The sequence below is a fragment of the Pseudorca crassidens genome, chromosome 9 (genome assembly GCF_039906515.1).
Source record: "Pseudorca crassidens isolate mPseCra1 chromosome 9, mPseCra1.hap1, whole genome shotgun sequence".
NCBI classification, from domain to species: domain Eukaryota; kingdom Metazoa; phylum Chordata; class Mammalia; order Artiodactyla; family Delphinidae; genus Pseudorca; species Pseudorca crassidens.
Genome location: NC_090304.1, coordinates 4,914,553 through 4,930,658, shown reverse-complemented (window position 1 = coordinate 4,930,658; position 16,106 = coordinate 4,914,553). Strand labels below are relative to the sequence as shown.

General features: G+C 47.3%; 1 protein-coding gene across 1 annotated transcript in view; it reads right to left on the bottom strand.

Annotated features, from left to right (window-relative positions):
• Positions 1-14,698, bottom strand: part of TESMIN (testis expressed metallothionein like protein) — a 30,813-nt gene extending 16,115 nt beyond the window's left edge. The window contains exons 1-3 of the mRNA XM_067751715.1: positions 14,154-14,698; positions 10,560-10,718; positions 3,653-3,744 (exon numbers count right to left, since the gene is read on the bottom strand). Coding sequence (XP_067607816.1) covers positions 3,653-3,744; positions 10,560-10,718; positions 14,154-14,630 — 728 coding nt within the window. The 5' untranslated portion in view covers positions 14,631-14,698. The remainder of the gene's footprint in view (positions 1-3,652; positions 3,745-10,559; positions 10,719-14,153) is intronic.
• Between the last annotated feature and the right edge of the window lie 1,408 nt (positions 14,699-16,106).

Genomic DNA, 16,106 nt, shown 5'->3' with positions numbered 1-16,106 from the left:
ACCCCGGCTGTGACTGGGGCTCTCCCTCCCTCCCTCCCTCGAGTTCGGCCACCTGCTCCCCGAGACGGCGTGTGCAGGCTTCGCCTCTGCAACCACTGGCTGCTTCCGGGCAGGGACACATCCTGGTCTCGGGTTTCCTACAGGAGCTGCTACAGTACTTGGCACACACAGGGCTTGCTGACAGTCCCCTGTCACCCCACGGAGCACGGGAACTACCCTCGGCCTGTGCTCCGTGCCCTCACAAACACAACCGTCTCCAGTCAGGGCTGAGGTCGGTCTAAGCCTCAGCTCAGCCCACCCTCCCCTCTGCTCTGGCTGCTTCGCTCATCAGGGCTCCGCCACTCTTCTCACCGGCTCTGCTTCTGTTTTGTGACCCCGTCCTCCCTCATTTGAAACAGCAAATGGTAACTGACTCCTGGGTGAGCTGCTAAGTGTTCCTTCTTCTGGAGATGTCTCTCGTTTTTAAAATAATGTCCCCATACTATGTTACTGAATGCTATATTTATTTATTCTTCGTCTAGTCTAGTTCTCTCCTTTAGAGAGAGGAGAGTTGCAGCCTTCTATTCTCATGGGTGCCTGGAGGTGGCAGATCTGGCTACACTGCTCCTGGCCCACCCACCCTGGATCACACATGGGCTGTTCAGGGGAAGGGGACATGCGCACAGACTTCACTGCTCTTGCCCTCAGCCCTGCCTCTAAAATGGGGCACGGGGTGGCCTGGCACTACCTGTCCAGAGGAACCAAAACTCTTCTCTTTAAGAATGAGGTGGAGGTCCATGGAGACACTCCAGTGGTGACCCGCCACAATTGTGGAAGCAGAGAGGACAATTCACTGAGTACCTACAGTGTCAGGAAGATGCCAACAGGCACTGACTAAGAGATCACCATGTGGCCAGGACTGTCATAAGAGCTTCAGGGGAACACCAAAAAATATATATATTTTTAAAGTTACAGTGACTGTTCTAGAGGAATCCACCAAATAATTTGGGACATGAGATGATATATACAATTGAAAAATTAGAGAACAGAAGATATTATATAATCAACTATCAAATTATATGATACTGATTGTAAATGACACAAAATTCAGGGGCAGTTTAATAGAGATGTAAAAACAAAACAAACTACTTCTGTAAGAAGTAGAACTTGACATTGACTTTCAAGGGTGTGAAGTTTTTTGTTATTCAACAAAAGGATGTTTCAGTTGAAATAACAGCACGAGCAAAGACACCACATCAGGGATAAGCACAGAGCGCCTGAGGGGACAGTAAAGGGACAAGTTCCTTGTAATGGACTAAACTGGGAAAAAACTTCCATGGCTCTAATAATGTTTGACTACTCTTTTTGCCAATCTGAAGAGTAAAGGGTTAGAAGAGATCTGGACAACTCTGCCTCAGAAAAGTATTATAAATAAACTGTACCACAGTTGAGATATGACCTTATCTTTAAGAAAAAATTTCCAGAGAAGCGGACTCTTGCATATTATAATGTTCATTATGTCACCAAAAATAAAGGCCTCAATGATGTAACAAAATTCACATTAACGCCTGACTGATAATCAGATTATTAAAGCTATGCAGAGTGACAGGACGTGAATTTTTATTCATATGATAAGGTAGTTAATAAGTTAGCCAGTTCACCACCTATCTCTAAAGAATGACGATTGGGTGAATTCACCCATATGGACTGCTGGCCGTAAGGCCCAAGCTGGCCTGCTTTTACGTCATCTACTATTTTAGAACGTTTAAACAGTATTGGGCTGACAGAATTTCCTTTCTGATGTCTTCAGACCTAGCTTGACCCTCTTATCTCGTGGAAGTTTAAAAAAAAAAAAAAAAAAAAAGCCTAACAAAGAGATAAAGAGGTCTAGCCAATTAGTTGTGGTTGGGAACTCATACAGAATGAGACAGGCAGCAAACAGTTTTCTGACAGCTCCCTCACCACAAATAATAAATTGGTAGAGATTCCAGCACACCGTCAGCACCATGGATGTTGAGATGAAAATCATCTGGCTGGTTCAGTGGTGTGACATCAAGTAATTATTTGCAGCAAAAAAATACAAAAACAAAGCTCATGTGGTTCCTGGCACATCATTTATAATAGAAAAATATTTTATGACCTGCATAATTCCTTCACACTAGAGAAAACCTAGTAGAGACTGGGAAGAAGGCAGGGGGAGGGTGGGAAAAAGGAGAAATACACTGCAGTGAAAACTTCCTCACTACTGCTCCTCTGTGGAAACGTGTACCAGCTGCAACACAGAGAAACCTCAAATGGCACTGTAGCTCTGAGAGCACACACTTGAACTAAAGTGTTAGAAACACCAAATTCCCTTGAATGCGCTAGACACGCTAAAGCACATAGTGGTGCAATACTGTTGGCCAGATGCTCCCAGATGACAAGAAAGATGAAGTGAGTATCTTCAGGACAGTAACGCCCTGGGTACATGGTGTAACACTATGCTGGCAGTATTACATAGCATTAGAATCTAGAGGCTGCCCACAGAGTTGTTTTGTCCAGAAACATTAAGAGCCGTGATTCTAGAACCAATTACAGCGACAAAAGCCATACCCTCGCTGATCCATGGCGCAAGAGTGGAGGCAGGAGAAAGGCTCCTATAGTCTTAGTCCATCAAATTAAGTGAGAGTCATTGACCAGCTCCGCAACCAACAGCTAAGACCGAAGCAGCAAGTCACACGAGCAACCGACACTCTTCAGCGACGTCGCGGAGGTGGAGTGTCGACTGAATCCCAGCCAGTCTCCAGAACTCCACCTGAGCCTCTCACACTGCCCCGGACAACCGTCCTCACACTCAGCAGCGCCGCGGTGGGGATGTGCCTGATGGTGGACACTTCAGGAGCCCGGAGGCTCCAGAGGCTACAGTCTACGTTTCCTAAATTGCCTGCCCTGACTTCTTTCGGGTCCTCAGATGTACATCTGCATTTGGCTGTGTGCCCCAAAACTTCGGAAGGCAGGAAGAGACTGATCTCCATCACCAACGAAAGGGTTCCGTGAACAGAAAGGGCTGCCCCATCTACTAATAGCACATGAATGTTACTCTTTAACTCAACAAAGAGTTTCAACCGGCTTGGTTAGTTTAATTAGTTACGATTATAGACATGACTTTAAAATGGCAAGACGAAGCCCCAGATAAGAGCAGCCACGTCCACCTGGAGACTGTGTGCCTCGGCCCCTGCCATTGAACGTGAACTGACAGAACAGGGAAGGCAGCGGGCAGAGGCAGCCATAAAGGCACATAAAGACTGCCGTCGACATTAAGTGACATTAAGTGACTGCCACACCATTACTTATGCTGATGACAGCAAAAAAGAAACGGCAGCTAAGTTTAAATCAACGTGAACTCAAGACAGAGCTAGGAACGGCAGCAAGTCTCTGAAACAATGACAGCGGACGGTGGACGGAGAGTGGAAGCAAATGGAGGTTACAGACCAGTCTTTCCAGCAGCCACAAACCAGACATGCGCAGCAACACTGTTAGTGCACTGCTGAATATAAACATCATATTTTAGAAGTCATAAAGGTTTTCAGGTAAAACTAATTTTAAAACTCAGGAAAAAAATCACAAATGTACCCAAGAGCCTCTTAAACTCTTACATTAAAGTAAGTGACAATTGATTGCTTTTAATCCTTACCTAGCCGAAGTCATTTTTGGTGGTCCTGGAGGAGTTGATCCCAAAAGGAAAGCAGACCCGTTGACTACGGATGGTAAGGCTCCATTATCAAGCTGTGTAAAGTCAAAGGCAAGCATGATTTGAATTAGTATACATTTTGAGTTTATTCCCGTCAGCCCCTAGGTACAGATAAAAATGATTCTTTTTCTTCTAGAGGTTTACATCACAATCCCTTTACATTCATCCAGGCCTTATTACCACCATGATTCTGCTAACACCTGAGCAGGTTCCAGCCGAGGCTTTTCAGCAGAAGTGGGAGGAGCCCAGCCCAGTCATCTCACCCCGCCTGACCACACGATGCCCTGGGGTGAGAAAGCCCTGACTGTGGACAGAGACAGAAGTGCGCTGTGGGTTCTGGGCCGGGCCATCCACAAGCTGGCAAGCAGTACACACAGCTGTCAGTGGGCTGGCCGGCAACATTGCAATGGGCATCTTTTTCATTTTGATGAACTACCAACTGTGAAATAAATTCAACTACAAATTTCTGTAAGCTAAAAATGTTCTTTAATTATTATTATATTCTTAGTACAACACAAGAGATCTTGACATCTGAAGTCTCATTGGCAACCATTACTTTTTCATCTAGTCATAAAAAATTTTGTAGTCAATTTTAACAAATTCAAAAGCAATGTCATAATCTCTGCATCATCCATGTCCTTTGCTTTCTCCGTTCTCATTTTCCTTTATATTATCCATTAGCATGGCTCACAGGGAAAGGAAAGGGTAGCATAATCAACACTGACCTAATTTTCTTCTTATCAGAAACTTGAAGAAATTTAAAGTGTTGAATAAATTTAGGTTTTGAGATTATTTGTATATATCACAGTTAAACATCCTATCCTTGTCCCTGAAAACTTGAAATTTAAAAATAAGCTTTATTTAAGAAGCACAGTCTTGGAATTCCCTGCGGTCCAGTGGTTAGGACTTAGGACTCCGGGCTCTCACTGCCGAGGGCCTGGGTTCAATCCCTGGTTGGGGAACTAAGATCCCGCAGGCGTGAGGCCAAGAAGAAAGAAAGAAAGAAAGAAAGAGAGAGCATGGTCTTAGAAAAACACATTTTATTCATCTTCCTTCTTTTCTCTCTTCTGCCTGTTTTTAAATAGTGTGTAATCCCTGTTGGGGCCTGAAGACACTGAGAAACCGCTCTGGGTCCAACTCCTTCATTACAAATCCGCCCCCCACCCCAAACCCCGAGTCCCACTGAGAAGTCACCCCCAGGACCTGCCCTGTTGGGTCTGGCCGAGAGCTGGGGGTCTCTGCTCTCCTCTCACTCACTTTACTGGAGGGAAGTGTTCACAGGTTACTGCAACTGTTTCCTTTGCAGTCACCCAGACACCTAATTATTGGGCCAACATCTCCAGGTGGCAGTCCAAAGTTTTGCATTCTTTTGAAGAAAGGATTTCACACTCCTTGGGGTTGAGACAATTCTTTGCATAAACCAGATACAATTGCTCTCTTTCTCCTTTGCTTATTTAGCCCCAAAGTAAAGCAGAGAAAGAGAGATGTCTTTTCAGTACTACATAGGTGGTAAATCTAGGGCAGCTTTATACTAGAATCCATGACTTTCCTCGGCAATGTCGAACTGCCTAGGATGGAAGAAATAAAACCTAAGAGGGTGCTTCCCCGTCATGTCACCTGGGGATCTTGCTAAAATGCAGTTTCTGTGTCAGTGAGTCTGGGGTGGAGCCCGAGATCCTGCATTTCTAACAAGCTTCCTAGTGATGCCCACGCTCCTGGTCCACACACCGCACGCACTTTGAGTAGCAAAGAGCTGAAGAATATACAGAATCGGGGTTTGGCAAGGAAGCCGGGGTTCTAGGGTTGCAGCAAAGGCATTGCTAAAATAATTACCCCAAGGTCCACACTGGATAAGAGGTCAGAGGAGCCAAAATGAGGTAGGTCTAAACACAGCCAAGGAAAAGAGGGGAGGGGCAGAAAGAGGGAGACTATGGTCCAAAGGGGCCTTTCAGTGCACAAGTTCAGTGGTAGAAAAGCAAGTCCAACGTGTGCCTTGCTGACTGGGGCTGAAACCATTAGCAAAACAAGACGGGTGGTGTGGAGGAGGCAAGGAGGTAGAGGCCTACGTGCAGCATCAACAGAGACTTGCATCAGGCGCTCATAGCATCAGGCTGACACTCATCTCCGGCCCTGATTAACTCCTTGCCCCTCCTGGCTAATAAATACTTCATTCGAGAAGTATTTATTTACTCACTCAGCAAATATTTCACTCTATTTATACCCACTGCCTCAGAGATCTCCTCTAGTCTCGTAGCTTTAAATGCCACCTCTGCGCAATGAGCCACAGCAATGAGAAGCCCGCGCACCGCAGCGAAGAGTAGCCCCCCGCTCGCCGCAACTAGAGAAAGCCCGCGCGCAGCCACGAAGACCCAACGTAGCCAAAAATAAATAATAAATACATTAATTAATTTAAAAAAATACAACCCTAGACTGTCAAAACTGAAAAATTAAAAAAAAACAAGACTTAAGGAAAAGAGCACATTTTTCTTATAATTATATTTAATCTATGCATATTATGGTGTAATCATAAAAGCGTTTTAAACTTTTTTTTTTTTTTTTGCGGTACGCGGGCCTCTCACTGTTGTGGCCTCTCCCGTTGCGGAGCACAGGCTCCGGAAGTGCAGGCTCAGCGGCCATGGCTCACGGGCCCAGCCGCTCCGCGGCATGCGGAATCTTCCCGGACCGGGGCACGAACCCGTGTCCCCTGCATCGGCAGGCGGACTCTCAACCACTGCGCCACCAGGGAAGCCCCCTATTGTATTTTTTTTTATTAAAACAATGACTCACTTGTTGTGTAATGAGATTTAAATTTGCTGGTACTGGCAAAAATCTTCCTACTAAAGTAGTCATGGGTTTAGGGACATCTGTAAGGAAGACAATTACAATTAATTGATAGCATATATTGTTCCTCTCCCACTTGCACATGGAAGAAAGTACAAAAATGACCATGTATCCTGAGTTGGACATGTGCAAAGTCATTGCCACTTATCTTGATCCTATTTATGTTTTCTATAAAACCTTTCTGGTCAATGTTTTTGGGTTTTTTTGTTGTTGTTTTTACTTATTACACCCTTTTCTTTGTCATAATGCTACTTCACTCGAGCTTCCAGGGATAGCTATGCTAAAAAATGCTGTCAGTGCCCAGGTTCCCAAGCTGTGCGCTACGGTGCCCTCCAGTGCTGCCCCGAACTCACCAGGGACGCGCTAGGCATGTCACATTTTCAAGGAGAGCACAGCACCATCTGTAGGACGCCACATGAACTACTTTCAATTTACCTGCACTCTTCTTCAAATGGTTACTAACTAATCAGGATGTAAATACTTATTAGGCTACTGGGACCAAACTACTTAAGACTGGAACCGATAGGTATTCTTTGGCCTCAGAGTGCCGTGCAAAACATCCCTGAGACACTAAGGTCCCTGTGAAACTCTATGTTTGAGTCAAAGTGGCCAGAGAAATGTGTCTTAGTCTCCTGATTGCCCACCAGCTGAACACATTTCCTGCTCCAGGCTTGTGCATTCTTTGAATGATGTAACCTTAAGACTTCGGTAACAGAATGCATTTATTTTATGGTGATATTTAATGTGTGCACAGCAAAACAAAGGAGACTGGGCTGGGGGGGCAGTTATGATGACATGACAAGGAAATAGACTTGGAGAGCATTATGTAAATCTTCCTTCTGTAGGTGATCTAAAGGCATTAGGATTTTGTTGTGTTCCAGAAGGAAGGGAATTAGGAAAGAACCCTTCTCTGCCTGTAGAGGAGCAGATGCAGCTCTGACCCGCAGGGAATGGAGCCGGAGAAGCCGTGGCTGGTGTGCAGCAAAGCGCTCCTGAAGGCGCTCTGCACCATAGAAAAGTAAATGTCTGAAAGGCATGTTCCCTGTCCCTGGATAAAGAGACCACCAGGATGGAATGGGAGTCACACTCTTTCTTTTTGCACTGGGCTCCAAAGGCCCGTTGATATGACATTTGGATGTAATACTGATTTAAATTATTGACAAGGTCCGTGAATCATCTGATAATGAGAGGCTCTGGTTAGGCCAAGCTTTAGAGTAACGCAATTATGTATACAGTACACATAGGGGCCCAGTTTTCAAGTATTAATGTCTAACCTTTGTAAACACAATCCTAAAACTGTGTCATTTGGCCTTTCTTTAATCATTCCTAAGTCATTTGATGGTAATCAAGTACTTATAGATCATTTATTACTATCGCACCAGTTTAAAGACGATTCTGAGTAACTGAATGGCAGATAAATCAGCATTTGATATAGTCATTTCAGAACTCATGGTGATTAAAGCAGGGTGGCAGTTCTCACTGACTACATGAAAACGTTTACATTGAAACATATGCAGTTTTTACCACATCTGAACAGTCAACCCGCCGCCCAATCTGCGAAAGCTTGATGTTTCAACCCAGGTACCTCTATCCACAGCACTCATGGGTACAAGTAGTCACCTGGTAGGATCACAAAGCTCTCTGCAACTAGCAGAAGGAGAGGAAAGCTATCCAAGAATTTGAGATTGTCAGTACAATGCACATAAATTAATCTCTAAAGATATTTTTTTCTATTCTTAGCTCACTCATATGGGCTATGGGGATTGCCAAATTGCCTCACTGCCAATTTCACTTTTACTCTCTATACAAAGCCAAACATAGTCACTTACCAACTTCCATGTGATATATGACATATTTTTCTATTAATTTACTTTGTACCTGACTGTAGATAATTATTTTGGTCTTGATACTGAGGAACCAAATGAAGTGCTTTTAGTTCTCTTGTGCCACAATTGTCTATACACAGCATTTGTGTACCCCCTTTCAACTGATATATCACCTAAAATGAAAAATAATGATCAGGTTTCATTTTTCAAAAGATATCCAGTAATATGAACCTAAGTAAACTTAAATCTGAGAACACAGTTTTAATCCAGAATTTAAGTTTTCATGGAAAGCGGTTAACTATAGACATGTTCTCAGTTTCCTACCCTGCAATAACGTGCTCTCTGGAGGTACCACAGGGCAAAACCCCTGGGAAATGTCTTGTGAGATGTGCTTAGTGTGTTAAGAGAAGTTCCTGCTCACGCCTTTCTCTGCGGGTGTCTGGCCCTTGAGGTTTAGGGTAGGGAACAGGTGACTGTGAGCCCGAGCTTCCGTCACCTGTCCACGTGCTCCGTGGTCATCGTAAACGGAGAGAGTGTGCCGATCCAGACCCGGCCCCATTCAGGTCCAGTGAACTATACGAAGGACTTTGCCCCCCTGCCTCCATCTCTGTAGCTGACCAGATACTTAGAATAATCGTCAATTTTACGGCAGCTGTTCTTCCCTGCCACATGCACACGTTATTAGCTAACGTGTGGGGTGTTTTTAAAATACCCACTTATTTCATTTCCTACACGTGCGCTTTAGAAGGGTTAACCCTAAGATCACCTAGTTGGGCTCCGACCATAAATACGTCCTCAGTGAGCCGGGTGAGTTGGCCGGTCAACCACACCAGTCAGCCCTGTCCACAGGGATGCAGCTTGAACATGAAGGTGTTTCTGCTTGCACATAGCTTCTAATTCGGACGGTAAAACCACAGATACCCAGAGAAGCTGTGGCTTCTGCTGTTAGGTTGCCTTTGGGTTTCCTAGACAGGAAAACTCAAATAACCATAAAGGATCAATGTTACCAAAATAACACACACAGAGCCTACGTTAATGAGGTGCTGATCACTGGGTCAAACCTTCAGATCATCCTGACGGTGGATAAGAGGCCAGCATTCATGTTTGGTTGGAATTTTATTTGTATGTGGAGGATAAAATTATAGCCACAGACACACAGGTGCACAAACTGGGGGGAAAGGCTCAGCGTGGACCTTCCAGACCTCTGCCTATTGCACAATTCTGGGCTCTGCCCTGTCCCTGCTGGGAGCCTTCTAACATTACTCAGGAGGCTGGGGGAATTGGAGGAGCTCTCATCCTGCTCACCTGCTCCAGGTGTCCTGGAACAGCTCTGCTCTCAGAACGCATGGGCCTGAGAACCATGGACAGAGGCGAGTACTGGTGTATGCCACAGCTAAGCTCATTTTCCAGTATTTTCTAGTTAAAGTATATGCCTTAGGGCTAAGGCCTCCTTTATCGGAATAAGGAGCTGATGGGGGGACGGTAGATGTTGGTTCTCCGGGCTCCGCTAAAATAAAGCTTGGGGCTGGGCTCCCTAGCTCCCCCCACTTCCCAGTCCTCATGACACCGAGACCTGGAGTCCTCAACGTACCACTTACAAGAAGACTATGTAACATCTCTGTTTTCTTATCCATAAAACATAGATAAAAACAATGCATACCCTACAGAGTTGATAGAGGATTACATGAAATTACAAACATGCAAAAATATCGCATAAACCACAAATGTTACTGATTACCTATCTTACATGCATGTTAGTATCAGGAATTTGGAGGCAGGCAGGAAGGAAAGCAGCCTCTGTGCTGCAGCCACAGAACGGGAGCTTCACCATCCCAGCAACATGCCAAACCATGCAGCTCAGCCAGCTGCCCCGTTCCTGGGCCAACCGCTGGTCTGCACGGACTGATGTCACTTATGGCTTCTCTCCTTAACAAAGAGAGCGGTGTCCTAATCTCTGTTTGATTTGCTAAGATCAAGTAGAAATGAGAATCTTAGACGTGACAGAAACATTACAAAGGCTCTAATTATATCCCTCTTTTCATAGATAAGACAACCAAAAATGCTGATACGACAAGTAAACAGAATGAAAAATAATGACTGAAAATATATTACTGTTGACTTAGTAATGGTAAGGGTCAAACATTTGATATGTTAGTCAGACACATTTTCTTTGGCATAATTACCATTGGGTTAGAGTCTTTCTTATGAGAGCCCCCAGAGGCATCCTCTGCTTCTTGTGCTGTTGGGAACTTGCAACAGGACTCCTGGGCCGGAAGGCTCTGAAAAGTTGCTTCCTCCAGATTGTTACTTGCGATAGTACCACCTGCTTCCTTGATTTCAACCTAAAAAAGCAAACGTTATTTTAGAAATCACATTTTGGACGTTGTACTTTACAGTTGCATAATACAGAAAATTCTTTGCAGAAGTTACTTTTTTTTTTTTTTTTTTTTTGCGGTACGCGGGCCTCCTATTGCCGCGGCCTCTCCCGCCGCGGAGCACAGGCTCGGGACGCGCAGGCTCCGGACGCGCAGGCTCAGCGGCCATGGCTCACGGGCCCAGCCGCCCCGCGGCACGTGGTATCCTCCCTGACCAGGTCACAAACCCGTGCCCCCCGCATCGGCCGGCGGACTCTCAACCACTGCGCCACCAGGGAAGCCCCCTAGAAGTTACATTTTTTAAGTAAAGAGCAGCCTTACCCTTAATGTCCTCTCTCCCCAACTATTATTCTCTCTCTGGGGCAGCAAGATGGGGTGACAAGTCCTCTGACCAGCCTCACTGGGGATCAAGGACCCCGAGGACAAGGACCATCTGCCCACGAGGTGTGGAGATGTGATTTTAACGTGGCCCTCTTGCGGCTTCAAAAACACAGTATAAGTAGCTTGAGAAGACTCTGCAGTTGGTCAGCTGCCCCTTGAGCTCCTCGACAGCCCCCTGCTCCAAAGGGGCTGCTGCCTCATGGGACCTTCCTTAAAACCGCGTGAAATGCTGCTCCTCTATGGCCGCTTTCGGAGCACACTCACTAGGCTGTATTAATGTTCTAGTCTATTGTTTGGCTTTTCCATCAAGAAGCCTGACATCCTTGCTGATGTTTCAGTAATATTTATATTGTAACTTACAATGTATTTAGAGTAATGTTTATAAGTAAATAGTAGCACTTCCCTAACTGAATGGTAGGACAATAATTAACATGAAAACAGTGACGGTAGGGAATAACTGCCAACTTTAACTTTGTTTTTAAGCTATCCTCTGCAACGACTCAGTGACACACCGGCAAAATTACCAAAAATACGGAGAGATACCAATGATGTTACTGAAAATCAACAGAATTTAAAAAACTAAAAAGTCTCGATGATTAAAAAAATAATAACCTTTAGATTTAAGTGTTTTAAAATCAGGGTGCTTCTTTTTAAGATTTGATAATGTGCGGAGGATTGGGAAGCAGCAGTCAACCTGCACTCACATCATCTCTCCCTCCCCCCCTTAACCTCCACCTGCCCAGACTGCCTATTAGAGAGTACAGGTGAGCTTCCCCAGAGGCCAGGAGGCAGGTCATAAAGTCCTTCAAAGAAGAGTGATTCTGTGATAACTTTCTGAAGACCTCATATAAAATCACAGCACAGACAACTATCTTTCAAAGTGTGGGTGTTGACTCCAAACTTGGAGATCGTCTAACTTAAAATCTGGGATCTAAACAATTAATAGTTTTCATGGACTGCCAAATCCCTTAGCACAGCAGACTAGCATCTAGGTATAAATGTTTCAAAAGACAGAGGAAAGTTTAGCTATATTTCAAGTTATAACTTTATTTAGATATTTCAAATTTTATAGAAACGTAGAAAGTTTTCAATTTTCCTCTGCTTTCTGCTTTGGGGAATTTGTCATGTACACATCATCAAAGTTTATTTTTATTTTTAAAAATTATTTATTTATTTATTTATTTTGGCTGTGCCGGGTCTTAGTTGCAGCACGCGGGATCTTTGTTGTGGCGTTGGAACCCTTAGTTTCGGCAGGCATGTGAGATCTAGTTCCCCAAGCATGGATGGAACCCAGGCCCCCTGCATTGGGAGCACAGAGTCTTACCCACTGGACCACCAGGGAAGTCCCACATCATCAAAGTTTAGATTTAACTTATCTCCCTGTAATTAACAAATACTTATGCAGTAAATATATCAATTCCTCAGCCCCATGCAACTGATATCTGAACTACTTACAGTATAGTGAAATCCTATTTTTACAGAATAAACAGAGGTCAATACGTGGGAATGAATTTCTAGAAAAAGGAAATTAGCAATTAACCCTGAATATTTACTGAAAAATAGTTCCACTCTGTTTAAAAGACAAACATGTCCATGCTAAGTCTTTTTCATTTTATTAATGAATTAGGAAATTGTCAATAAAAATTCAAAAACAACAAAGAAATATCATCCAAATAGTCTCTCCTTTATTTTGCTAAAATTGAATTACATTTAAAGAGAATTTACTATTTTAACGTGAGCTAGTTCCTTTCCTGCTCTGGTGAATGCTCACTGAGTCCCCTTGGTACAGGAAGGGAGCCGTGCGAGAACCAACAGGCAAACGGTGCTGGGACACACGTTTGGTCTGGTAGCAAAATGGAGTGTCTGACATTTCAAGCCATCTGAAAAGGATTCCGAGGAAGACCTCTGCACCAGCTGAAAGCTGGTGGGACTAGGTGTGCTCTCTGGTTTCTCTAGGCCTCAGCCTCTCCTCCCCACCTTTCCTGTCACTAAGGAGCAGTGATTATGCTCAAAGAACACCAGAAAACAAGTCTAAGCGCCTGCTGCTACGGCTTATGATATGCAAACAAAGTCAGGCTCCAGCCATCTCAACACCAATTCAAAAATGTTCCACAAAAGCTTAATTTATGACTTACTAAAATGATTTAACAGCTGAGTAATCTAGTTTTCCAAACTAGATCCTTTTGAGGGGCCAGTACACATGTCCTTACAATCCTTTGTTTCCTTTAAAAACTGATTTGTTCAGCTTCAGCAAGAACAGAGCAGAAAAGGGGAATTCCCTGGCGGTCCAATGGTTAGGACTCTGTGCTTTCACTGCCCAGTGTCCGGGTTCAAAATAAAGAGAGAAACAAACAAAGCAGAAAATTGCCGGTAGTTATCCACAGCCAAAGAGCTGGCCGACAATTACCATGAATTCGTGGAGACTCTGATTCATGTTACATACGCTTGAGGAACAACCACTTATTAGCAGAGGGAAGCCCTAACACCTTGATTTCAAGGCTCACCAAACACAAGTGCTAACTGTGAGTCCTGGCTGTGAGTTACAACCCTTATCAATCTAAAGCGGAAAAATGTAAAAGCTGGGCACGTGAAGACTCCCACTGCATTTGTTTTCACAGACACTAGGGTTTCTTTCCTAAAGCCACTTTTAAAACTTCCTAGGGACTTCCCTGGTGGTCCAGTGGTAAGGGGCACAGGTGGGATCCCTGGCTACAGAGCTAAGCTCCCACATGCCTGGCTGCAAAAAAAAAAAAAAATCTACTTGTTTCCCTCCTCTTTTGTTGTATGATCTCTGCTGGGTTAGGCCAGGTTTGAACCAGGGACCGAGGACCTAATTCACCTTCAGGTAGAATGGATTGGCTGGATAATGCATCTCGCGTTTAGCAAGGGATGCGCCCTGCAGGGAATGAGTGAATCCGATCAGGGATGCTACGGACAAGAGAAAAATCTTGGTAGAAGCAGGAAGTCTCCCGTCTCCACTAGGGCAGGGGTGCAGGGGGTACTGTGTGACGTGGATCTTACTGGAATCACGCGGACGCCGGGGTGGGCGGCTCCTTCCCTGGCCCAGGTGCCCAGGGGCCCGACAGCAGGACTCCTGTGCGGGGTCAGCAGGGAGGACAGGAAGTAGAGGTTGTAGGCTTGCGGCTGCTGGGCGGCGGGAAGAACGGCGTCTTCCAGGGGATTGAGCTTGGGAAGACTCGGGAACTCCCCGCGCGTTTCCTCATCTCCGTTCTCATCCACCAGCAGCTCCACTTTGACTTTGCCCTTGCAGTCCCCGTCGAGCGGGGCGTTGAAGGCGTGCAGCAGGGGCTCTTTGGGGTCCGCGGAGCCCAGGTACGCGTCTTTGAAGACGTGGAACTCGTCTGCCTCGTGCTTCACCGACACCGGGGTTTTCAGGGGAAGGTTTTCAGGAACAAACTGACTCTCGGCGCTGAAAAGGTCTGTCACCATCTCGTCCTCGGGGCTGCACATGCCGCCCAGCAGAGGGGCCTCTTCCATGTCCACTGGGGGCACCCGGGCCCGGGCATCGCCCCGCACCCGGCGCGAGGGGGATCCGGCGGGAACCGCACACCTGCAACGACGCGGCCCAGTCAGGGCGGCGGCCCCCACCCGCCCCGGCCGCCGACCCAGGGGGCCCGCCGCTCCCGGGGATCTCACCCGGGGGGGCCCGCCGCTCCCGAGAGGCCGGCCTAGGGGGCCACCCCCCACCCCGCACCGGCGAGGCCGACCGGAGAAGGGGCCCTGCTGGCCCGACCGGCCGACTGGGACTGAAAGGGGCGGAGGTCCGTCATTCCCGAGGGGCAGACCTGGAGGTCCCGCCGCCCCTGACGGGGACGACTGGAGAGGGGGGTCCCGCCGCCCCCTCGAGGCTGACTAGGGGGCCCACCGTCCCCCTCCCCTCTGCAGACCCGAGGCCGGGCCGGGGACCGCGGGGAAACCCGACGGCGGCCGGGGTCTCAGGCACCGGAGGGGCGCCGAGTCAGGACTCCTCAGACGGCGCACCTGTGGCCCCGGGAGCTGGCAGAGCACCGAGCGCGAGGGCGGGGCCGAGCAACTGGCCGTTGGGGAGGAGGCGGGGCCACGGACTGGGGCAGGGCCAGGGGCTCGCGGAAGCGGGGCTCGCGGAGGTGGGCGGGGCCAGGGAGAGGCGGAGGCGGAGGCGGGGCACGTGAGGCGGGGTCAGAGGGTGGGAGAGGTTGGGGGTGATGCGAAGGCGGGGCGCAGAAGTTAGTGGGGGCATGGGCGGGTCCCGGAAGTGCGAGGGGATAAGCAGGGATGGGGCGGGGGAGGCGGCCCCCGTGACAGTGCTGGAGGGTGGTGGGCGGGGCGAGCTGGGCGGAGTCGGGGCCGGAGGCCAGGGACCGGCCAGTTGAGGGGAGGTGGACGGGGAACGACACTCCCGGGACCAGCAGCTCCAGGCTCAGGTGGGGAACCAGAAGCCCCCAGGCCAGTCTGAGGCAGCGCTGGCTGGGACTCCCTGGCTTGACCTCAGACCTTAATCTTGACCGTGTATTTTTTCTGCCCCTCAGCTCCTCAGGACAGAGCCCGGCCAGCCACGGAGCACCGCGGGTGGGTGGACGGCCAGGGATCGGCACATGCAAGTTCCCAACCTAGCGTGCACTTCAGGTCCTTGGTGCCGGAGCTTGGGAGGAAGACTAGGCGTCTCTTGTCAATGTAAGCAACCCAAGGACTCCGGGCTTTCACTGCCAAGGCCCAGGGTTCAATCCCCGGGTTCAGTCCCTGGCTGGGGAACTAAGATCCTTCAAGACCCTCGGCGCGGCCAAAAAAAACAAAAAAAAGTAAGACATTCGCTTTCTAATCTCACTGAAAAAATACGTTCCTAAATCAAACAGTAGTAACCAAGGCACACCAGCACTATGCACTATTTGGCTGTACACTTCAGCGTTCAAGAAATCGCAAGAAAATTTTGCACAGTCGACAATCCGGAAATTTAAGGCACAGCTTTAAGTTGCT